Source organism: Cydia pomonella, chromosome 2 (genome assembly GCF_033807575.1).
Source record: "Cydia pomonella isolate Wapato2018A chromosome 2, ilCydPomo1, whole genome shotgun sequence".
In the NCBI taxonomy this organism is placed as follows: Eukaryota; Metazoa; Arthropoda; class Insecta; order Lepidoptera; family Tortricidae; genus Cydia; species Cydia pomonella.
In genome coordinates, this window is record NC_084704.1 from 23,629,466 (window position 1) to 23,656,401 (window position 26,936).

A 26,936-nucleotide genomic window follows, 5' to 3' on the forward strand; every position below is an offset into this window, starting at 1 on the left:
CATACATCTGATAGAGACGGCGCTGAAGGCGGTGAACATGACGAACATAAGGCTGTACGAAAGGAAGTTGTAGTTGTCGATCGAGTGCTTTGCGTCCTCGCCGATGTTGAAGAACAACACGCCGACGAACAGCGCCATGGCGCAGTGGATGCCCGTCATTATCAGCGTGAAGTGGGGATCTCGCCACGCAGACTGGAATATGACATAATAAGTGAGTGTTATTTGGCGTAATAGTAGGTTAGCAATAAAACCGATAAAGAAACACAATGAAAAGAAAACAATTGAAAAACGGAAATTCGGATCTGTCGTAATACTATGTAACAATCGTAGTTTAGGTCGTTCAGAAAAAATCGGGGAATATTTTCATCCATTTATTCGAATGTTCTGGCTACTTATACTTACCAGTAATGCTCTTCGTGTCAATGTGGTAAATTGTTTCCACGACGACGTACTGTATGTACTCTTCAGTGCTAGTAGGACTTTACTCGTCGGGTCCTCTTTTGGAGGTGGAAGGGCCGTTAGAAACACTTTCTCATATAAATCTGTTTTAAATATTTCTGAAACATTAAAAATATACTACAGTAGGAAATAATCAGGGATGATCAATAATATCAATATATCGATGTTAATATAAAAAATAAAGTTATCGATGCGTCTTTGGCATTGCGCGTCTAATTTAAGAAAATCGTCAAACCTCGCGATATTTTCTAAGATCCCATGAATAATTTATAATATGATTTACGACATTTTCAGTTGCACTGTTCGTTCTTTGGTGCTTTGTATCTAAACTTGGAGGATTTAACAACTGGAGTCGCCTTTAAGAGCTTACCCTTCTGTCGAAAACCTTGGCCAATGGTTATATGTATTTAATGGACTGACGTTTATTTTGTACGTTACGTACAAGTAGTCATAAATTTGACGTACCCTTTCCCCGCAAAAACTGGCAAACTGTTTTGCACAGAAAATTACAGACAAGGCGTCTCCAGTTGTTAAATCCTCCAAGCTAAGCGTCAACGTCAAATATCGTCGCTATACTTACTCAACCTCGTATTAAATACGTATATAAATTAAATACGTATATCTGATACGAGTTTGAGTAAGTATAGCGACGATATTATTATTTTCTATCACGTATTGTTTTTGTTTTTAGTAATGTCACTAGGTAGTGAGTGAATAGTAGGTACAATTTTTCAAAATTTGTGTTCAGTTATAAATACGACTTGTTTGTATTTACCTAATAATTTATCATCAGTTTTATTAGATATATTATGTAGCCACTGCAGGTCTCGTCCATTTTCTATGTTATTTATTAGTTTATCAGGCTGCTCTCCACATATTTCTATAACTGAAAAGTAATACAAAATAAATCAGCATGCATATGTGAGAACTAAGAGAAAAAATCTGTGTAAAAAAATACTCAAGATAAAAAACAATTGCAAACAATCATATTTATCCGAATACTACGCCATTGAATAAAATGATCATGATCGATACTCGCATTAAAACATTGGCGAAGAGAAACATTATTTATGGATTCCGACTGTTACAGTGGCTATGTTCCTCAGTAGAATTTTGCTAAATGTTAAAGTAACTCTGTCTGTCTGTACGTTACCTCTTCACGCTTAAACCACTGAACCTATAGTATTTAGATGAGATTTGGTATGGAGATAGTTTTCGACCCGGAGCAGGACATAGGATATGTTTTATCAATAATCATCGTCACCAACATTCCTCTCAGATGAAGTTGCGGTTAAATGCTAGTTTGCGTGTGTTTAAAGTGAGTATCATTTATTTATTTCAAGGTTTTATTTAACTTGCAATGTACCAATGTAAGTTTGGGTGGAATCTTGCAAGAATTAGACCCACTATCCATTATTCGATTGAGCTGAAACTTCACATACCTACATATGTAAGTTGAGTGACAATGCAATATTCTGGTACGATCGAGCTGATCTGATGATGGATACAGATGGCCATAGCAAACCCTGTGATAAAACAACGTAACCTCGAAAGTGGTAACCTAATTGTGTTTGGGTTTGCTAGAAATGTCTCGATGGGTGATTGATGAGAGGAAAGTAAACAAAAGCACAAGCGATAAAATATATCAAAAGTGAAATGTTTGATAATTCACTTGTAATAGCAGCATAATTTCTTGGATAACCCATTCTCAAAAATATAGTAATAAGATACTTGTATAGACTAGGTTTATTTCCCCCTTGGGGATATATATATAAGCCTATTTGCTCGAAAGATCCTACACAGTCGAAGTCCAGCTATAATTAACCCTTGATATGAATAAGATAAATCCTAATATAGACTATAAACTTACGGAAATCTACAGGATTATGAAATTGCGGGCAGTTTAAATGAAGGTTTTCGAAGAAGGGGATTAAGTTATCGACCGAGCCCATATACGCGCATTGGCCAGCCACCACCGCGTACAGACGGTCCACCATTTGCAGCAGAGCGGCTGATGGCTGGTGCATGGTCACCACGACTGTGCGACCCTGGTGCGCCAGCATTTGCAGCATATACACCATCTGCTTTGATGTTGAGCTGTCTAGCCCGCTAGAAACAAATATCTAAACGTCTGTAAATGATTTCTGTAATTTAACGACCGGTTTGGGCTAGTGGGTAGTGACCCTGGCTATGAAGCTGATGGTCCCGGGTTTGGATTCCGGTAAAGGGCATTTATTTTTGTGATAAACACAGATAGGTTTTCTATGTATACATATAAGTATGTATTTATCTATATATACATATGTATATCGTCGCCTAGTACCCATAGTACAAGCTTTCCTTCGTTTGGGGCTAGTTAGATCTGTGTAAGATGGTCCCCAATCATTTATTTAATATTAGACCAACTAGTCTAGATTTGATGTTGTACCTAATGAATGGAGCAGCTGGAAATTATGTTTTTCCCTATTTCACGACTGCTCTCTGATCGGCTCTGGGTACAATTACTTATACATGTAATACTGTTAATATTTGAGAAGCCCACTATTCTTTACCTTAATTGAACGAAAATCTGCTGGAGGTAAGAGAAAAGGAGAGATGGAAGAAAAGATTCGACCAAAAACGATTGGTATCGATAATGACTCTGATACAATGCCAATAATTATTGAACAGTATGCAAAGAATGAGATTGTTAAAAATCTATATCATACACTGCATCTTTCCTTGGCGAGATCTTCCGGAAAAGCTTTTTCTTGATATCAGCTTCGGATCGATAAAAAACTTGGTCACGGAAAGTAATCAGTTACACAATGGTGATGTATCCGTTACAATTACTGCTACTATCTGGGCACCACTGATAACATTTATAAGATAAATAAATTACTTTAGTTGAAGTATACGATGATGCATCAAGTGGGTTACATTTGATACAGGTACAAGGGCAACATAGTCTAGATATACAACTGACTCATCCGTTATTATTATATTAGGTTAGAATTGTATGTCAAATTACACGAGGATTCCAGATATCGATTCTAAAATGTATTGTAAATAATATTAGAGGATATCTTACACGTACGGATCAACCTAGTCCCAAACTTGTACTATGAGTACATACTAGGCGAGAATATACATACTTGTATAGATAAATACATACTCAATACACAGAAAACACCCATGTCTCAGGAACGAATAAATGCCCTTTACGGGATTCGAACCCAGGACCATCGGCTTCATGGGCAGGGTCACTAGGCTAGACCGGTCGTCGTTTTCTAGATATCAGAATCATTGAGTTCAAGAACATAGCTGCAACAATTTAACACAGCGTATGTGTTAAACTTTATGATAATAGGTTCGCGAACAAGGCGTTTGTCCGGTTTTGCTGGTCTAACAAGGAAGGGTACCCAACTGTTTTACTCCGATTTGATTCATTTTGATATATGTTATAGAGTAGTCTAAAATAACGGACACGTATTTTTTTTTAGCTGCCCAAACTCAACCTATTAGGAGAAAATGGCCTTCAAAGTACTAAAAAGTTACTAAATCTTCTAACTCCTATAGAAAGTGATGCTCAAGCAACTTGCTAGTTAATGGCTGGTTTGAGTATATGTTTGAAAGCAGCAAAAAATAATGAGCACGTGTTTTGTTATATCGGCTAAAACTCATTTTTTCCTAAAAAAATCGACATTCGAAGTTTTATAATTAATATCTTATCACTATAGTTACACATAAAGACGGGTGTTTTTTTTAGGAAAACTTGAGTTTAAGCAAATACCTATAACAAAACACGTGTACATTATTTTTTGCTGCTGCTGCCATTTTCTCCTAACAGGTTGAGTTTGGGCAGCTAAAAAAAAATACGTGTCCGTTATTTTAGACTAATCTATAACATATATCAAAATGAATCAAATCGGAGTCGGACAGTTGAGTACCCTTCCTTGTAAGCCAGAATGAAGCCAAATAAAATGAGTTAGCTCCAGCGTTAGGAACTTGTAAAAGCAACAATGTCGTTTAAAAAGCAACTGTATCTTGATAGTATTAAGGTTCAAATCTTACAGACCCGGCAAAACAAACCTTTTTTAATAAATTATTGCTAGTATTAGTGTATCAGTATGTAGTGTAGTATTAGTTGCAGCAGAGGCACCGGTAAGTCACACGACAAAAAATATATATATATATTCGGCTCGCACAAATGTTTCTTAAAACGTATATATCATTGTGATAAAACAACGAGACGAAACCGGCCTATGCTCAAACTACTTTATGAAACAATTATTGGGAATAAGTTGCAAATCGCATCTTATTCCCAATAATTGTTTCATATTCAATCGGGCTCTTTTAGAATACAACCGGGAATACTCACCTAGTAGGTTCATCCAGGAACATGACGGGCGGGTCGCATATCAGCTCCAAGCCTATGGCTAGGCGCTTTCTCTGCCCGCCTGAGAGCTGGGCTGCTCTCGTGCCCCGGACCTCACGTAGTCCGAGGGCAGTTATGATCTCTCTTATCTGAGATAGAATAATGAATGTTATTGTACCTTAAGGGCGGTAAGAAGGGGATTACTAACGATAGTCTATAAGTCCGAAGCCGAAGATGGAGAGATTTTAATAACTTGTGTTTGTAATCCCCTACTGCCCTTGATACAATCAATGTTTTTCATAAATTTAGCGAAAAAAATTTTTTTTTGGAAAATTTTCTTCTCTAGGACAAGCCATAAAATATTATGATAATTGGCTGGTTATTTCATTGTCCTATTTTTCGATATATAATATATTGGTCTTTTTTGCTGACTAATCGCCGACTATAAATAAATAAAGCCGGAAGCCCGATTCAGATTTAACTACTTGTTTCAGGATAGTCGCTGTTTAAATTAGTTAATTTATCTCATCCGTGTATTTTTAAACATCTATTCAAAGTTTAATTATACCATATTGATTAATGTAAATGCATAATATCATAGCTGTCGGGCAAAACACTTACTCGTCTAGTTTTTTGTTCTTTACTAATATGGTTTCCTAGTTTGAGCTCCGCTGCAATGGTTAGGGATTCTTCGATGGTCAGCATGTCTTGTACTTTGTCATCCTGCAGGATATAGCACGATCGCCTCCGGAACCATTTGATTGTGCGGATCCTTCCGTTTACGTAGATCTTGCCTTGCGTCTCGTTTCTGCAATAAACAATTTAATTGTAAAAATGTATTTAGATAACAAAACATAAGAATACCGACCAACTATGTATAAGTTTAGAGTAAATTATTACGGTTTATACGTTAATTTATTATTAATATAAACTATCCTAATCTACCTATAAGTTCGAAATATTTTTTAGATATTAAAAAGTTATTAATAGTCGCAAAAAATAGCACAGCAACAAATAAAAAAAAAACCCCATTTGATCGTAAACTCTATAGATAGGTCTAATATATTTACCAGGGGCCCATTTCTCGAACGGCATTTGACTAATATTATTAGTGTGTTGCCATGGTAAGCGGTACGTTTTGACAGTTCGTGGACTAATAATATTAATCTGATACCGTTCGAGAAATGGGCCCCGCTGTTAATGATTTCGATTACCTATTAGGTAAGCACTTGTCCATTGGTGTATAAGTCTATACCTAACAGAATAATTTTAATATAAAAATGTACAACACGATTTTGCAGAGTTTCTTTTTTCGACCCTATTTTTTTGCCGGTCGGAGTAAAATTGTTGGTTAACTTAGAACTCCGGCATTTGTCGATACATACGGCACCGCCTTCAAACAAATCAGTTTATAACTCATATACCCAGTTAAGGTGGTTCGATTTTCATACAAAAAACAATCGCTATTTATTAATTAATTACACAATATTATTACATAAATAGTTGCGCATCTATCTACTTTCGAATATTCATTTGCGCTAAATTAATAGAAAAACTTTGTTTCATACAGAAATCATGCAATAATCAACGTTATATTTTTATAAATTTTACTCATGTGTGTGTGACAAATGTCGTGTACAAATACATTGCGGCGTTGCCACTCCATGCATCGGCGCGACGTTGCGATGTTTGACGCGTTTTTAGCTGACTCTGTCGACACTGACACTCAGTGTGACCAGGCGTGCGATAATTGTCGTACATGTACGATAATTTGGGCCCCGGTTTGACGTAATGTTCCAAAGAGCATTATCGTACACTAAAGTACTATAATTTCAGCCCTTGGATGATGCCACCTTAAAAGTCTAGTAATTTGAAGCAAAATATGACACTTTCTCTCAGAAATAGGCTAAAATTAGTATCTTTTGGGTGTTCGGCTCCTTGGTGTAAGTTTAAAGTTTAAAATGTCACAATTTCCTGTATACCGTGTGAGTCTATACCAAAAATACACAAACATAAACAGATTTTTTGCGCAATTTAGACGAAAATTGTATTTTTTTTATTATTAATTGGAAGTTTAAGCTTATTTTGCAAGACATTTTTAGGGGCTGCCTTTTTGATTGGCGTACGATATTTTTTTAACGGTACAATAATATTGACACTCAAGTACGATAATTCTCTTCCGCTCACCTGGCAACACTGCTGAAACTTGACAGGACCTGGGGGCCTACCGCGAAAACCTAAATTCGCAAATTGCGGGGATCTTTCTCTTTTACTCTCACTAAGACGTAATTAGAGTGACAGAGAAAAATGCCCGAAATTGACGAATTTCGATTTTCCCGGTAGCCGCCCTGGTGCTTGAGGTACTTGATAGAAAACAAAGCTGCCGCATGTTCTGAATTGTGATTTTATGTGTTTTTGGATTGAAAATGATAGCAACGTCTAAATCAAGTTACAAAAATCATCGATATTCTGGTCCGCGAAAAACCAGGAAAAGTGTAACTGTAATTAGAGTCTACAAAAATGACCAATTCATAGAAAATATGACCTAGAAACTAGTTCACTTTTATAAAACTCAATTTTGCCCGAGATTGTACTTAGGCGAATACCTAAGGGAGCTAAGTGTATTGATCTTGAATAATTAGTTGGCTAATACATAATTATATGACTCCAACATGATATGGACATTTACATCATAACTATTATACCTAGTTGGTTACTAAGTTCTGTTACTCGATTTCTTTCTTTCTTCCTAGCGTTGTCCCAGCATATTGCCACGGCTCAATGGAGCTTGGGGTCCGCTTTGACAACTAATCCCAAGATTTGGCGTAGGCACTAGTTTTTACGAAAGCCACTGCCATCTGACCTTCCAACCCAGAGGGTAAAACTAAGCCTTGTTGGGATTAGTCCAGTTTCCTCACGATGTTTTCCTTCACCGAAAAGCGACTGGTAAATATCAAATGATATCTGTTCTGAAGTTCTGTTACTCGATTTGCAACCTCTTTATTTCCGTTAAAACAAATGCTACCGAAAAAATAAAAAATGACATAATGTGGTGGATTTGTGAGCTATAATTATATACCACACATAACGCTTATCTCGTCGTATCTATAATGAATTGGGGCCTAAAAGAGAATCGTATTCCAATTTTTTGAAACGCTTGTATTACTTTCTATATTAACTAAAAGTTGCCTTAAAATTCAGCTTTTATACTAAAAACGGCTTTAAATATGTTAAATTAACAAAATATATTTTGACAGATGCTTTCGCGCCCAAAACGCTCTTTGAAAATTGTGTGACGTCACAGTTTATGGTTTGACACATAACTACATACACACGTAGAAGATACGAACTGTCAACTGATATTTGTCATTTGTTGTTAATCGCCTAACTGTCAACAGTGTCAATCCGAGAGTTGTGACGTCATCAGAATCTTCAATGACGTTTCGAGTTTGGTCACGTGACGTGTGCCAAAAGATATTTTAAATTCAATATTTACAAAAATATGGTCATTACAGGTCCCCTAAAAGTAGTTTAACATGTTCTTATAATCCAAAAAAATTTTTGGGATAAAATTATGCCCTAAGATTTGTAGATGGAAACAACCCTATTGCGTTGCACAAATGTGGGCACCCGCTAAACATGATTTTGGGTGTGTCATACTCAGGGCTAACACAGATTCATTTCTGTGAAAAAGGTGTGAAAACCGGAAACTGGAAACCGTTCTCGAACCAATAGTGAAGCCCTTAAGCCACACCCTATTTCAAAACCAGCCATGGATCTTTGAACAGGACTCAGCTCCTGCACATAAGGCAAAAACAACTCAAGCCTGGTTTCGAAGGAACAAAATTGACTTTATTGCCCACGAAGACTGGCCGTCCTCCAGCCTGGACCTTAACCCCCTGGATTATGCCATATAGCAGGTTATTGAGGAGAAAGCCTGTGCTAAACCCCACACAAATCTTAACTCCCTCAAGCGGGCCATAGTTAAGACAGTGACGGAATTAGACATGACAATCGTGCGTGCCGCTATTGATGACTGGCCTCGTCGTTTGAGGGCCTGTGTCAAAGCCAGAGGAGGCGATTTTGAATGATCCTGTCATATGTAATTCCTGATTTTGTGTACTTCATTTTAATATATACTTTATTAAACTTTCGTTGGTATATTTTATGTAGATAAAGATTATTGCAGTAACAGAATTTAATAACCAACTAGGTAGAAAACAATGAAATACATAAACACATAAATTGGATATGATGTGATCCGTTGAATGAAATTGTCAATAAATAAAATAAATAAATAATTTTCTATCTCTAGGCATTGTGTGAAACTTCTAGTTGTGTCAAAATATCGGGAAATCAATAATATAAACAAACATGGTAAATATCTCATTTCTTTTTATAATGGTTATAAACAGAAGGCCATGCAATATTGTAACTCACTGTAATTTAATTAAATGTATCGTAAAAAAAATGTTTTAATTCTACTGTAAAATAGTACCTACTTTTTTAAAGGCTGGGCAGTAAGGGATTGCTTTAATTTTAGAACAAAACAGCGTTTTTTTTTTTTGAAAAAAATACCGTAAAATCTGACTTACAAATTTGGACTTTCTTGGGTTCATTCTACTTAGACTCTTCTCCACCCTAGCATTAAAAAAAGATATCCTAAAATATCCATACCATTACGTCACATTTTAGTGTGAAAGAAATTTCAATGTAAAACTAAAATTTCAATACAAATTTTCGGGTTTTTTTAGCACGAGGATTGATTATGCTAGTGATTCTGAGTTGGAAGAACCCAAAAATATCATGATGTGTGAGAATCAGATTTTTAATATTTTTATGGAAAACGCTCATATTTATCATAAAATAATTTATTAATAATAGGTACCTACTTGATAATACTGATAACAAAAAAAAAAATTAATGAGTCTCGAACCCACATCCTCTTGCATGTATTTCCACGTACATACCGCAACGCTATTGAAGCCTACTCACGCTGTGCCAAATTGTCTACTACAAGGATCCCAGTAAGACTGTTTGAATGTGTGAGTGATACTTAGAAATAGAGTCAAGAAACATTCTGTCGACATTAAGGGGTAGTTTTTGTACAATGAAGTGTTCAATGTTTGTTGTAATAGTTCAATATTTATTTAAAGAGTGCGCTAAACATAATTTACAGTATAGAAATACCAAGACTACTCCACAAAAAAATTAAAACTCAAAATTTGCAATTGTGGCGCCATCTAGTGAGGTTTAAGCTTTGGGTAACCTAGTCGAACCACCTTAAATAGGATATGTTATTTTATAGTTTTATAAGTCGGGTATTCATTATTGTAAAAAAAATCATGCTTGTTGTATGTATACTTAAGTACATGATAGGTACCCACAAATAGTCCCGGCAGGCTATTGTGACGAACGGGTAACTACGGTTTTTTTAAAAAGATATTGACAAAAGTACATGCTTGAAAAAATAAAACAATTGAAAGTCAATAGCCTCAGAGGAAGAAACAACTTTATGAACAACCTTTTTTGTTTATGTAAATAATTTTGTTTATAAGTGTACTTACATTACAGAAAATCATTCCCATTTTTTTATTATCACCCGTTAGTTGTCAAAACCGAAGAATTACGCCTCGTGTAAAAATTTACATACAATGACTAATTACTTATGTGTAGATTATGACTTTATGAGTGACACAGATATAATTGGGCATAAATATTGTTAACTATTGAAATAATCTTTGTGCTTGTACACGCTCCGTACACATATCTAGTAAAATATGCAGGGAAGCATGGTGAATTCAACGAAGAGGGAGTAACTTAAGAGGCTGTCAACACCCAATGTCCTTGAAATTGATGTTACTTAAACAGTTTTTTAAGAAAGACTATTTGTTTTAGTCAAGTAAGAAAAATATATGTTCATATTAATTATATTTCAAAGACCGTGGTTGTACTCGATACATGATTGAACGAAATCGGCTCGATAGAAAATAATTGCAAAGGTTGGTCTTAAAATCACAATTAAACGGTTCTATGTCTTTATTGTTTTGACTTATGGGTCTGCAATTAAAAATCACAATTTCAAAACATTTCTATCTATCACCGCTATTGAGTAAAATATTACACTAATAGTCCACTTTTTTTTATTTAAATATTTTTTTATTATTTCCTTGCCCAGGCCCAGTAACATGCGACAGTGCTATCTCATTTACTCCGATACAAATAGACAGTGTGCGCGCTTTAGGTATTGACAGCCTCTTAACTTCTACTTTGCAGTTGACTGTACGTATACCTACATACGTATGCAACATACTACATACCTACATAAAATACAAAGCATTTACAGGTATTCTTACGAGTAATTCCTTGCGTTAACACAATATTTTTTTAATCGTTCGTGCCGTAGACGCCTAACGATGCTTGAGAAGGAAGTGAGTAAGGCCGTCGAACGACGGCTTCCTCATGCTCTAAATACCTAGGACTCATAGCTGAAGAACAGAAAACCGCGCAGTTACCTCATTAAAAGCTCGCTATTTGAATTGATGCTCTCCGACAAACCTCAACCTCATATATATAAATCATTCGATAGCTTATGAATTTGGGCATAAATTTCAAGCATAAATGTTACAGAGAATTTTCCACAATTGCTCGAGGATTCATGACAAAGATAAAAATTGTCTTCAATTTATTTTATAAATATGCGATAGGTAAATGGACAGATAATGGTACATTAACCAAGTGAAGTAGTGATTGGCAGCATAAAACTTTGAAAGCGTGCATTTTTAAAATTGTTGAGAAATAACATAGGTATGGGGGGTGATTTGTCGATAAAATTCACCGTACTATACGTGGTTAGCGGCTCCACTATACGTGGACAAACACATTGTATATATATAATTGTATTGGTTAAAGATCACACATATATTTCGCACATTGCATAACAAAAAACGTAAAAAAAGGTGAAATATAAATACATAAAATACAAACAGCTTTAAACTTGGTCAATTAACTACAATAAATCAATCGAAAGTATGATAAATTAATTAACGAAAACATAATAGTAAAATGTGTTAAAATTTTAAAGCTGTGATCCACATAAATGGCACGAATCCTATATACCTGCCTTATACCTTATATCGGTAACTTTGTTAAAATCAGTCATAGTACCTATATAAATTCGTGCTGGAAAGCGTGCTAAATAAAATAATGATACTTATATGTTTACAAATGTTACACATATTCGAAAATTATTCGTTTTCTATAGTAGAGTATAAAATAGATATTATTATTGAGCTCATAATGTATTGTCTCACTGGTAGGAAAATGCCTCGCTCATATTCTTCCACGCATCCTTATCCTCGGGAGTCTCCCACCCGTCTCTGTCAAAGGCGTCAAACTCGTCCCGCCATCTCCGATGAGGTCTACCGTGACGCCTTACAATTTGTGGGATTCAACGGGTGGCTGTTTTGACCCACAGGTCATCCGGTAGTGTCCTGCTTAGTCCCAAAGTTTGTCAAAGTCCTCCGAGTTTTGTCAAGTCTGTGCTCCGTTAGGTAAGGATAGGGAGAATGCATATGTCCATGAGTTTAACTTTTAGCGATAAGGGAAGGTTTTCGTTCATGTGCTCCTTCATAGACTAAAAGTTCCTCGAGGCATTCTCGGTCCGTCGTCCGTCTTGCGACTTTTTTCAGTGTTGGCCGAACGTTAATTAGAATTGATCACGTTGAAAATTAACGTTCGGCCAACACTAACTTCTTTGTTTTGCCATATCTGAAAGGAGGCTATTTGGCATATTTTATTTCTCCCTGCTCGACGTCTATAATTATTTTTATATAAATTAGCTAACAATGCTTAATGTCAAACACGTGTTTGTGTAAATATTTACCATATTATATGACAAACGTCAGTTAATGACGAATTAAGCATTATATTTATGATCGGAAAATGATAAGTTATTTATTGAAAAGGCGACCTTCTACGTCATTGTATGAATGATTTAATAACGTAGTAAATTATGTAATGTTTGATATAAATAGAGTACCTTATCGTATTTATTTCTTACTTAGTTCACAAATTACTAAGTCTAATTTTTAACCGATGTCCCCTATCTGTCCTGTGGTGGGGTTTAAAATATAACATCTTCATTTTTAATTAACAAAAGAAAAGAACCGACTTCACAAAACAGTCTAATAAGCCATCTACAATCTCCATAATCAACTCCGCTTCGCCATATTGTTATTCGCAATTGACTGTAGTAAAAAACCCCATATCACTATGTATGTAGGTGTGCCAGTATTCATTTTATGTATTGCTTCTGGTCTGAGGGCTGCCATGCCGATTAAGGCGCTTTACATATCGCGCCTGCATATTGTTTCCGACACGGTAGATGATGTTTGCAAGAAGATCCGTTAGGAGCTGAGGGCGGTCCAGGTGGTGCGATCGCGCCATTATATATGCACTTCGCGTTCGTGGTGCGTGGTGCGCGTGTGCGGCCGCTGCATGCAGCAAACCATTCGAGCACGGATTTCTGGCCGTAGGGTATGATATTTCGGCGTTTTCGTGGGAATCTGCCGAATCCTACATCACAGCAGGCGACGTTGCGACAAAAAAACTGTTGTGTCGCCAAAATTATTTTTCGTTGGTAAAAACACTTACGAAACAATACAAAATACATATAAATATATTATTAAAAACCTAACCTACGCTAGCAGCGGGGCAGGGCCCAAACTACCGGTGGTAAGGGCCGCAGAGTGAGGAACCGCCGCACTATCCGCGCCGTGTCCAGGATCACCGCCTTCTGCATCTGACCCTTGATCCAACCATCAAGCGAGAGTCTCTCAAGGCGTTGGTGAGACTCTTCGCTATGAGACCGTTCGCTGAAACGACTATCGGGACAATGATTGTCGAATCAGCATCCCACATGGCCGTTATCTCGTGGGCTAAGTCTAGGAACTTAAGGATGACTCACGAGGCCATATAGAAAAGCAAATTGTTGGTGAATAATCCCGGTTACGAGATTATGTCTGTGAAATAGGGTAAAGGCACCAGTAGTCAGCCTTGTAATAACGAAATCAATCAATCAATATGTTCAAGATCGTCTATTTTGTTCACCAATTGGCCAATTAGAATTATTAATATTTTCACTAGGCAGGAATTTAATAACGTTTCATGTATCCCAAGATTATGAGACATCAAGGGAAAGTACCTTAAATATCGTAGATAGGATATTTTGCTGAAAGAAGACTTTGTTATTTTTAAAAGTCAGTAATTCTGCATTTAAAGATTTTCTAAGAATTACTTGCTTCGTCTGGGAATCGAACCGTCTTAAATATAAAAAACACCCTATTTTTAGGGTTCCGTAGCCAAATGGCAAAAAACGGAACCCTTATAGATTCGTCATGTCCGTCTGTCTGTCCGATTATGTCACAGCCACTTTTTTCCGAAACTATAAGAGCTATACTGTTCAAACTTGGTAAGTAGATGTATTCTATGAACCGCATTAAGATTTTTACACAAAAATAGAAAAAAAAAACAATAAATTTTGCGGGTTCTCCATACTTAGAACTGAAACTCAAAAAATCTTTTTTCATCAAACCCATACGTGTGGAATATATCTATGGATAGGTCTTTAAAAATAATATTGAGGTTTCTAATATCATTTTTTTCTAAACTGAATAGTTTGTGCGAGAGACACTTCCAAAGTGGTAAAATGTGCCCCCCCCCCCCCTCCGTAACTTCTAAAATAACAGAATGAAAAATCTAAAAAAAATATATGATATACATTGCCATGCAAACTTCCACCGAAAATTGGTTTGAACGAGATCTAGTAAGTTGTTTAAGTGAAAAAATGTGTCCCCCCCCCCCTGTAACTTCTAAAACAACACAATGAAAAATCTAAAAAAAATATATGATATACATTACCATGCAAACTTCCACCGAAAATTGGTTTGAACGAGATCTAGTAAGTAGTTTTTTTTAATACGTCATAAATGGTACGGAACCCTTCATGGGCGAGTCCGACTCGCACTTGGCCGCTTTTTATGATTCAGATCGAAAGAATGGACAAAAAATAAATCTTCTTAAGTTACATAGTGTCTTAAAAGAAAGGAACAACGTGAAATTAATAATTTTAATCAAATCAAAAAAAGATAGACAGAGAGGCGGACGGACAGCGGAGTCTTAGTAATAGGTTCCCGTTTTACAAAGAACCCTAAAAGGCGGCGATCAACCCTGGCGTTGATCGCCGCCCTTTCGCCGCCGCAAAGCCGCGTTCAGTTTTATGTTTATGCGTTCGTGACCCACAAATGGTCTTGCCGGAAGATCAGCGCTGACTTTTGAGTTAGCATTAATGCTGAGGCGGGACCATTTCGTGGTAAACTATTTATTTATTCTATGTTCCTTTCTTTTGTTATGTTGTTATACTTTTGTATGTCATAGTTTATCACGAATAAATGCTATGATTTCTGATTTCTGATTAAAAAGGATAGGAAAGACACACTCGAAGAAAAACCCAACGAAGAGCGAATTTCCAACTATCCATTTTACATTAAAAATAATATCTATAAGTAATAAGAAATCAATACGAAAATTAAGTTATTATTTTGTCTAAGTATCATATTTTTAAATAATTATAGTTTTACCAACACAACTTAGGACGATTAACAGGCATATTATGGATAAAGCATCGATAGTTGAGTTAAATGACAGAGCAACTGCAAAATTAATTAAATTCGATATATAGGTAGAGACAAAATGAAGATAAATAGAAGATATTGCCTATTATTTTAAAGCCACCTAATCTCAGATAAGTAGGTACATGGGGTATCATTCAAGTGATGTGAATTATAGAGTCTCTACAATCCCTGTACCTAGGTGTTCATATGTAATTTCATCGAATTAATCCCATGACTCATACAAATATTTGATTAGATCAATTGATATTTTCCTCCAAATAAATTACTTTAATACACATGTCCTATTTTATATGCCTTATTGCCTTGACCAAACTATACCTACAAAAATATCAAGGATTTAGGTGGGAACGTAACGTTGCTTGCACCTGTCCGACTTTTATGATGTAGGTATACTGTATTACAAACATGTCTCGTACAGATACAGTTGTGTAACCTACGTGCTGCACACCTATATACAGCGTGTCATTCACGAGGACGCGTGCCTTGACTCGTATTGTCATGTACTTAAAGGTTAAATCTGCACGTCATCGGGGATGACATGAACTATAGCGTCCTAAGGCCCAGCCATACAAATGAAAAATCTAAAATTTTTCTAATGAAATTTGACTCGGTTAGGTACCCAGTGTAGGAAAATGAATTATTTTATTTTGTTTGAAAATTGAACAAAATAAGACAAACGCAACTTTATTCCGATTTATATTTGAAATTAAATATCATCAATCTGGATGAGTACTATATAAAGGTAGGGCCTTGAGCCTTCGGAGGATAGCTTAGAGGATATTTACCTATATAGCTATGTATACATATAACCACTTCTAATGGTTGTATCGATATGAAACATTGCATTGCACATCACCAAGATAATTTGACGATTCATCTGTTAGAATGTATTGTCCTCTTTAGCTATAGTTGCATCATGTGTAGAGCCCCTAAGTACGTTTGACTATAGCAACATAATGCTGTATTTTTCTCTATGAATGTTGTCTCTGTTTCCCTCTCTTCTTTAGCTGTCAGCCACAGCGATAACATGTCTTTATATTTTATATTTTAATTATGTGACAAAATGTAAGCTGTACTCTTTATTCTGAGTAATAAAAGGTGTGCTTCAAGATCATCAATGTGAGTTATAATTTCATCGACCTTCAGCCGGCCCCTCGCTCTCCCAACTCAAGTGTCACGCGGTGCAGACGCACTGCTTAAGACCCTAGGCCTCCAACAGTTTATGTGCCCAGACCACGAGGTATATCTAAATCCATTTACATCTATCGTTTGTATTATCGGCGTGACCTGGTTTTACGCGCAGAGCAACCTAACAACATGCCACCGCATGGTGATGATAATATTATTGAGGTTACACCGGCTGCGAGTGCTTCGACAAATACGTCGACGGTAATGTTGGGTGGCGCAGGCGTGATGGAGAAGCTGGAGGGCGCCGGGAACTATTTTAGTTGGAAATTTACTCTGAAAATGATGCTCACATTGGAAGGACTATGGGACCTCATCGTGAGAACAGATAATTCGCCGCTCACAGGTTCGGATGTCGCGCGCGATCAACGCGCGCTGGCTCGCCTGTGTTTAAGCTTGAAACCGGGGCTTTACCAGTATGTTCGTGAGGCTAAGTCAGCACGAGAAGCTTGGAAGAAGCTTTCTGATGTCTTCGAGGATCGTGGCCTTTATAGGCGCGTACTTCTACTGAGACAACTGCATCGTATTGAGTTTTCTGATTATAGTTCAATGTCTACCTATATTGAGAAAGTCATGTCTCTTGTACACCAGTTGTCAGACATAGGCAAGACTGTTGAAGACGAAGAAATTGCAGAAATACTGTTAAGTGGTTTGCCACAGGAATATGACCCTTTAGTAAGTAACCTAGAGACCCTATGTTTATCGTCTAAGCTTTCTAGCGAGCTAGTGAGGACTAGGTTGTTGCAAGAAGCGCAGAGGAAGGATGACTCCATCAATGCAGCCTCGTCTTCTACTACTTCAGCGTTTGTAAGCAAGAGACAGATCACATGCAGATATTGTGGGAAACCAGGACATGTGAAGGCTAAATGTTTTAAGCTGCGACGTGAAAAGATGGTGAAGAAGAAGGATCAACCTACCACTGCCTACCTAGCCCATGCTGCTGCTGCTGAATTGTACTTGGACTCGGGCTCGTCAAATCATTTAGTGAAAGACAAGGACTTACTGTGCAATATTAAGGACATTAGTGCGCAAACTATTTCAACTGCAAACAAACAACAGATGACTAGTACGAGTGCAGGCGAGCTGCACCTCATTATGAATAATCAGGTTAGAAACATTAAAAATGTTATGTTTGTCCCCAGTCTGTCTGTAAATCTCTTGAGTGTTTCTAAATTATGTCAAAATGGTTTTGTTATTGAATTTAATGCAGATGGTTGTTTCATATATGATAGGGATAGTAAAAGTTCTGGCAATTATTTAGCTAAAGCAATCTGTACTAATGGCATTTATAAATTAGAGGGTTTTGTATGTGAAGGTAACTTGCCCAATAGGATGCACTCTTTGCTCCTGCAAGAGAGGCAGGAGGCACCGAGCGCAGCAGTCGCTACCTCTGCGACGGCAAATTTGATTCATTGTCGCCTGGGCCATTTGAACATTGCAGGTATGACTAAGTTAAGAAAGCATGTGTGTGGTGTCGTTTTTCAGGGTGAAGCTTACGACAAGTGTGAAGCTTGTCTTAAGGGGAAGATGGCCACCAAGCCTTTCCCAAAAGCTAGCTCAAGCAGGACTACCCAACCGCTGCAGCTCATACACAGCGATGTTTGTGGGCCATTACCAGAGGCAAGCTGGGGTGGGGCGCGTTACCTAGTCACCTTCACCGATGACTTCACAAGGAAGACTTTTGGATACCTCATGAAAAACAAATCACAGGTAATGTCCTATTTTGTTCAATTCAAAGCCTTAGTAGAAAAGCAACTAAATTTGCCTATTAAATGCTTACGTTCTGATAATGGTAAAGAATACTGTAATTTAAATTTTACTGAGTATTTACAAAAACATGGCATAATTCACCAAACCACAGTTCCTTATTCGTCTTCCCAGAATGGTACGGCAGAGAGAAATTTTCGTACATTATTTGAGAAAGCGCGTTGCATGTTGCAGCATGCGTCCTTGGAAAAGCGTTTTTGGGGAGAGGCCATCATGGCAGCCATATATTTAAAAAATAGGTCTCCCACAACTGCTTTGTCGGGACACATTCCTGAAGAAGTCTGGTCTGGGTCTAAGGTTGACCTCAGCCATCTCAGGGTGTTTGGCTGTATTGCTTATTCGCTTGTTCCTGAAAATAAAAGGGATAAGCTAGACGCTAAGGGGAAGGAATATTTATTTGTAGGTTACAGTGAGACTTCTAAGGGTTATCGACTAGCTGATCCCTTATGTCCTACTAAGGTGATTATCTCTCGCAATGTAGCATTTATTGAGAACAAGTTCAAAGGTTCCTATCCTCAACCATCGGAAGCTGACAGTGAAGAGCAAATGAATATTTTTAACTTTGACTGTGATACAATACAACAGAACTGTGATAAAAATATTAATGAATCCAATTTTAATAATAATGAATTCAATTTTAATAATGATGGATTATGTGTAAGTGATAATGAATGTAACAGAAATAATGTTTTAATTTCAGATGGAGAGTACTGTACTGGGAGCGAGGACGAGTCCGAACCCGCTGGTTTGTCTGCAAGCGAGGACGAGCTCGACTCTGCTGGGTTGCCTGCAAGCGAGCCAAGCTCCGAGCCTCTAACTTCGCCGTGCGAGACCACAGCTAGGGATGGTGCCGCGGCTGGTCCTGTGACTGTCGCTTCGCACACAGGTCGTCCAATCCGCTCTACACGTAATGTACAACCTCCGAGATTTTCTGACTATGATATGACTGATATCAGCTTTATGGTCTTTGAAAATCCTTTTATTTCTGAACCACTTACATACAACGAGGCGATGAATTCAGCTCATAGTAAGGAGTGGCTGGAGGCCATGACGCGTGAGTACGACGCTCTAGTTGCCAACAATGTGTGGGAACTAGTTGATAGACCCGTAGATAAAAATATTGTTAAATGCAAATGGGTATACAAAGTAAAATATGATGCATCTGGTAAATTTGACCGTTTCAAAGCTCGTTTAGTTGCCAGAGGTTTTACTCAATGTAAAGGTGTTGATTATCAGGAGACCTTTTCACCAGTCGTACGTCATTCTACTATGCGAATTCTGTTCTCAATTGCTAATCAATTTAATTTAAATATAGACCATTTAGATGTCGCCACAGCCTTTTTAAATGGCGATTTAAATGAAACTATATTTATGGAGCAACCAATAGGTTTTTCTGATAAAGATCCTAATAAAGTTTGCTTGCTAAAGAAAAGTATTTATGGCCTTAAACAGGCGAGCAGGATGTGGAATTGTAAAATACACAATTTGTTATGTAAACACAATTTTGTTCAATCGAAATGTGAACCGTGTGTCTATATGAGATGTTCTGGTAATGATATTGTAATAATTGCTTTATATGTAGACGATTTTTATGTATTTTACAGTCCAAATAGCTCTATTAAAAGTTTGTTGGTTTCAATTCTTGAAAAAGAATTTAATGTAAAGAACTTAGGAGAACTAAAGAGCTGTTTAGGTATTAATGTCACTAGGGATAGAGTTAAAGGCATTTTGAAACTTGACCAAAGTGAATATATACGTAAATTGCTTGTTCGCTTTAATATGCAAAATTGTAAGGCCGTATCTACACCAATGGAAGTCAACTGTAAGCTACTGAAGTCTAAAAATATTGATAGTTTACAGGATGACATTTACAACTATCGTCAGCTGCTTGGGTGCCTGATGTATCTGTCCGTCTGTACGCGACCAGATATATCGTATGCATGCAGTCAGCTGAGCCAGTTCAATAACTGCTTTGATAGGACTCATTGGTTGGCAGCAAAACGGATTCTGCGTTATTTGGCAGGAACAATTCAGTACTCTTTATGTTATCATAAAAGTAAGAATTGGTTTTTAAATGCCTTTACTGACGCGGACTGGGCCAATGATGTGACCGATAGAAAAAGTTATACTGGTTTTGTCATTAAACTTGGAAATGATACGGTCAATTGGGAGGCTCGTAAGCAAAAGTGCGTTGCGTTATCATCATGTGAATCGGAATACTTAGCTATAAGTGATGTATGTAAGGATGTCACATTTATTCAAAATCTACTTTCTGAAATTTTACCTAGAGAGAGTCAGGAAATTCAATATGTTGTGTATAATGATAACCAGTCCGCACAAAGATTATTGCATGTTAATGAATATTGTCGTAAGCGTACTAAGCATATAGACTTAAGGTTTCATTATGTCAAGGATCTTATCAATAAGAAATTGATTGATGTTAAGTACATGCCTACTGACAAAATGCTCGCAGATGTTCTAACTAAACCACTATCTAAGGTCAAGCACGAGCGTTTTGTCACTGCAATGAATTTAATGTAAGCATTTGTCATGTGTACTTTTATAATTTGTAATTATTTTAAAGTAGAGCCACATAGAGGAATGCCTTATCAAATGTAGAGTCATATAGAAATTTGGTAGAGTCACTTAATGTACAGTTTTTTTTTTGTGATTGCTTTATATTCTGCATTTGGTTATTTGCATTGAGCACAATAAGGGGAAGTGTTAGAATGTATTGTCCTCTTTAGCTATAGTTGCATCATGTGTAGAGCCCCTAAGTACGTTTGACTATAGCAACATAATGCTGTATTTTTCTCTATGAATGTTGTCTCTGTTTCCCTCTCTTCTTTAGCTGTCAGCCACAGCGATAACATGTCTTTATATTTTATATTTTAATTATGTGACAAAATGTAAGCTGTACTCTTTATTCTGAGTAATAAAAGGTGTGCTTCAAGATCATCAATGTGAGTTATAATTTCATCGACCTTCAGCCGGCCCCTCGCTCTCCCAACTCAAGTGTCACGCGGTGCAGACGCACTGCTTAAGACCCTAGGCCTCCAACATCATCTAGTACAGTAACTTACAGTAAGTGTGTAACTTACTTTCTATGCATCTCGCTCATGGTCGCATATGATGGCGAGCGAGATGTATAGAAAGAAGTTACGCAGACGTTAGCGAATAAGTCAGTTTGACACTGCTAAAGCAGTCGTGGTGGAGCTCTTCAGTAGTTCTTTACTAGTAACAACCTTGAGTTTGAGTTCATATGATATGTTTTGGCTTGTCATTAGACTTTGGCGGCATAATGTAGTTACGTGTGTACGTAGGCTGTATTAATTTTCTTATGTTTAACAAAAACAAAAACAAGAATTATTTTGTTGGGTTTGAAGTCTAATTTCCATTCTTGGATAGCACCGATATGTGTCACGAGAGTAGTTTTGTAGAAAAGGATGTTGCTAGTTTAGTAAATTAACAAGTGGGCGAAATACAAGTAAAGTTTATATACGATGGAGTGAAGTTGAGATAGATAGGCTTGTTTGTTATATTTCCGTTCTTAGATAGCTATATTAGGGTTTCTTTAGCTATATTAGATAGCTAAAGGATTCTCGAGGCGGGAAATCTCGAGAAATTTGTCGTTCGTCGAGACAGGAACAAAAATGAAAATAATTGTATATGACTAATAATTGTTACAATTTTTACTAGTTTTTCAAAAGTGTTTTGAAGATCGCTTATCTTCTTTCTAATTCTAAAAAACGATATACCTATTCCTGTTAGCAAAATAGCACAATTTTAGCAGCTTTATTGTTACGTTGAGTAAGTAGGTATTAATATTACGTAGAAAACTTCTGTAAGTTTCTTACATCGAGTTAAATTAATTAACTTGAATATTCAATGATCATTCTTGCCTAGTAAAATACAATATTGTACTTTGTTTACACTTTGTTAAATGCCTAAAGAGATACACTATAGCAGATCACATCGCCGGCGCGCACGCCTGCACCTGTAGTTATGAGTATAAAGTGCATTTTATGGTAACTAAAAATTCACCATTTGTTTGATTATTGATCTCACTGCAATAAAGCAAAAAAATTAAAATAACATGGTGTTATAAGAAACTTTCAAAATTTCTTGAGAGTTCCCGTGCCTCCGGAAATAAAAAAGGTCGAGAAACCATAAATCTGCATTTAAATTGAAGCGTTTTTATCTAATTAATTGCGTATTTATCTTGGGGCACTTTTCTACTTTTTAGATTATTTTAATGCGTCGGATTATTTATTTATTTCAGAACGTTTAAAATTGAACTATTAGTACCTAATTTATTCGTCATAATCAGACCGAGATCATTAGCTATCTGTAACATATTTACTGAGACCTTATGTAGTGTTCCATGTGTAAAGGGTCCTAATGTTCCATGTAGGTAAATAAGGATCCTTAGGCATGGAACGTCACATATCAGGGAGCTGAAACACGTTATTCTCGCGATCGTAGGTGATGCTTATAATAGATCAATATTTCATTAGAAGATGTCCCCCACATACCCTTCATCAACTAGAAAAGATCTGATGCTCATCAAATTATTAAATCGATTTTTACCAAAAATAATTTTAATAACATAATTTTAATAAATAAAAAAATAGATAGAAATCTGTGCAACCATCTGATCGCTTTATACGGTTCACAGACAAGACATGCGCAATATATGTTAAGTAAGATTTATATTTAAAAATACACTTTATATACCTATATCAAGTCAGTCGCCGAGTTCCATATAGATTACTCAGCATAAACAACCTGATTACTCTCATTGTCCAAAACACTTATTTTATAGCTGCTGAGTGGTTTTATTAATCTTTGTACAATTGCGTTTTTTATACATTATTATTTTTGAGATGAGTTGTTTATATCTAGAATATGGTAATGGTCTCATTTGATTCAAGATTTCTAATCAGCACTTCAATATAGCAAACCGCTCCAGTAATAGTTTACATTATTTGTTTATTACCAAGGGCTTTCATTAATTAGACTAGGCAAACTGTACCGAAATTCAGCTGTTTTGTGTGTTCCTATAGGTTGAACTAATAATACACAGTGTTTTTTAAATTCCGTTAACTTGGGGGCTATGGCACATTTAAAGAAACTGAATAGCATACTTAGTTAATTTTTTTTTTTCCTAAAAAGTAATTAAATGCGTACCAAAAAATTGAAAACTATGACATATCGGTGATATTTTGAATATCGTACTTGCGTTTAGTAGCAAATGTATGAACTCGTAAGTAGGTATATACCAAACACTAATCAACACGCTCGTAGGGGTCTTATCAGATAAAAATATATCATTGATTATCTCCGAAATGGAGTTAATTACAATACCTTCTGGTTTCTTTGAGAAAGTCACTTAATTTAAGCTCAAAAATGCACCCTGAAAAAAAACACCGTGTATTCCGGCGTCGAAATATTCATTATGAAAGGTACCTAAGCCCTCCTACGTGTACACGTTCAACGCAGCTGGCCAACATTATTGTCATGCGTGTAATAGAGTATTTAATTGGCCTTATTATTATATTGGCCTAGCCAGCCACATTAGGGCTCATGCCTACGTACCTGTATCCAGCTAGGATGTCCATCAGTGTACTCTTGCCGGCACCTGACTGGCCCACGATGACGGTCAGCTCGCCGGAGTTGAAGGTCCCGCTCAGATTATTCAGGATGACCTTGCGTCCTAAAACACATAAATATTTTTTTGAACGATGACAACGAAAAGATATAAAACTAGGTACGTTATGATACAAGCTGGTCATTACACACGAGGCGATATTGTGCACGTGAGTTGTAAGCGACCGCAATAAGAAAGCCGATGTGGGTAATGACCAATGCACACGCGTTTCATACGACATTTTTCATCACACTTGCGAGGAAAAAACAAAACTTATCAATTAGATTTTTTTGTCAGAACAGTAAAAGTACAATTTATAAAATGGTGGCTTACAGTTTCAACATCGAATAATTGCACCAAAGCGTGCTGGGCTTGTAGGCACTTATTCGCCAGTTCATTGAAGTAAGCTACCAACACGTTTTCCAAGAAAGACTGGACGTTTTGCAGATTTTCCGTTGAATAAAAGCTTCATATGCCGCTAATTATTTTTTACCCGATTTTGATGGTAAAAGTCTATCGTTCTCGGCTCTTGCCTCTTTTAGTGTTACTGGTAGCGTCAATTTTATGTGTTCTTCATTTTCAATGCTTGAAAATGACAATTTCAATGCTTGAAAATGTCATTTTCGTCAATATATTAACTAAATACATGCAAAACTATTCCAATTTTATGATAAATACGGAAAATGGCTGGCGCGTTATTATTTTTTATTACGCACGATTCCAATGCGGTCGCAAGGCAAATGCGCGAACGAAATCGACAAACAGCCAATATGAAAAAAAGTAAAAAAGCTAATATTTTCGTATTTCTATTCGACGGATGGAGATGAAATCGATAAAATGTTTTGTTTATTTAGTAATATAATTAACGAGATAATTTAATGTATAAATTATGTTTGGTGTGATAAAACCTCTTTGAACTAACATTTGAAACCTAATGTTGGTTAAGAAATATGTATTACTCGACCAAATAAAGAAGGCTCCGTTTCCATGCATATTATTAGCAATCAGTTACCTTCTTAACTCAGTCGGATAATATAATGAAAAAGCACGAGTGTTTTAATATACTGAAAAAGCACAAATGTTTAATATCTAGGATAATGAGCCAAAAATCGGTGGAATAAAAACGTCGTTTTGAGCAAGTGTGTTGAAAATGATCATTTCTATGGGAATCGAATTGCGGTCTTAGGACTTACTTGCAATCGGTGACTTTACATGTCTAAAGATAATAACCCTAAATAAGATATACATTTAGATTGCAATATTAATGAAAACACACAGTTTTAGCACACATGTTTTAACTGAAGAGTATAAAAATCAGTCTGATTGCCTCTTTTTATTTTTTAGTTTTTCCTCCTAAAACTGCCAATAGCCAAGTGCATTACTCATACAGCCAACTTAATGAAACTATTTTATAGAATTTAAATATTAAATAATAATTTAATGAGCAAAATAAGTATTTTTTATTATCTTTTATATATTTTATTTTATTTACATAAATAAATAGTGTATAAAATTAGGAGAGCCGACCCCACCTAAAGTGGGAATGAGCAAAGAAGAAGAAAACATGAATAGTTAAAAACCCCATTTGATGTTGTAGAAACATAGAGGGAAAAAGAGTTTTGCGATCCTAACGAAATAACGGTACTTTTTCCATGAAATTACATTTCGGGAGAAAACGGTTTCCACAGACTAAATCTTAACAAATCACTTTGTTAAGATTTAGTTAGTGACGACTGTCGTAGAAACGTTTAAGAAGGAAGAATAGCGATCCTAACGAAGTAACGGTACTTTTTCTATGAAAAATAAATTTCGGGAAAAAACGATTTACACTAACTAAATCTTAACAAATCACTTTGATTTTGGTATCGATCACTTCAGCATAATATCGTCAGGTGACAAGCAAAACTCACTTTTTACTAAAACATACTTAAATAAAAATCAACAAATTAGTAGTAATGTGGTTCATTATGGCTATGAACTTGTGGTGGTAATTAGTGAGTTTTTCTTGTCCCCTGATGATATATCCTAGGTTTATAAGTTTCACTTAAAAAATTATTGCAAATGAAAAAAAAAATTAAACCTAGTAGAAAACCTAGTTATTCATTGTGCCAATAACGCACAAAAAAATCATGGAGAATGGAAAATATTTAGAAGTGTAAAAATGTTTTCCCTTTTTGTATGGACGGTCACGTGGTATACTTCCCTCTTAAGAGTGGCTGTATTGGGACCGTGCGAAGTGCATGGTGGGGGTAAGTAAAGCGATCCCATCGCATAAGGTGGTAAAAATTTTAATTAACTGCGGATAGCGTCTTTAACATTTCGTACAATTATATGGCTCGAAATGAAACTTTGATTTACGATTACTCCTGAAGTATTCATTTAAATTGAATGGTGTAAGGGACCATTGTAATCTGTATAAAATGCTTAATATAACTAGCGTATTTATTTTGATAATTGTTAATAATGTATCCATGTAAATAGCATTGCAAATGCCACATATTACGTGATCTTTTTCTTGAAGTTAAGAATGGATATAGTAAGTTATCCTTAAAAGATAGACATTTAACATCGCGGACTTTTTTGTAGACCTCTGAATGAGAAACAACCCCACCATACATTGTGTTGTTATAGCTCAAACGGATTAGGCAGCGTTTTCGATTAAAGCTCCTAGCCAGCATGATTTTTTCCGACAACATCGTTATATTTCAAACAATTTACACAAAACCTTAACAAGTTATATACTTAAGCCTTCCTCAAGAATCACTCTATTGATAGATAAAAGTCGTATGAAAATCCGTTCAGTAGTTTTTAGTTTTGGAGTAGT

The 26,936-nt window shown here is 36.2% G+C and overlaps 1 protein-coding gene across 2 annotated transcripts in view; it reads right to left on the reverse strand.

Annotated features, from left to right (window-relative positions):
- Positions 1-26,936, reverse strand: part of LOC133534671 (ATP-binding cassette subfamily G member 4-like) — a 41,459-nt gene that overhangs the window by 7,389 nt on the left and 7,134 nt on the right. Inside the window, exons 2-8 of one of the 2 annotated variants that reach the window (XM_061873887.1) lie at positions 24,061-24,178; positions 5,438-5,624; positions 4,820-4,965; positions 2,330-2,568; positions 1,235-1,345; positions 403-557; positions 6-192 (exon numbers count right to left, since the gene is read on the reverse strand). In XM_061873887.1, the coding sequence (XP_061729871.1) occupies positions 6-192; positions 403-557; positions 1,235-1,345; positions 2,330-2,568; positions 4,820-4,965; positions 5,438-5,624; positions 24,061-24,178 (1,143 nt within the window). The remainder of the gene's footprint in view (positions 1-5; positions 193-402; positions 558-1,234; positions 1,346-2,329; positions 2,569-4,819; positions 4,966-5,437; positions 5,625-24,060; positions 24,179-26,936) is intronic. The other variant, XM_061873888.1, reaches the window with a different exon arrangement.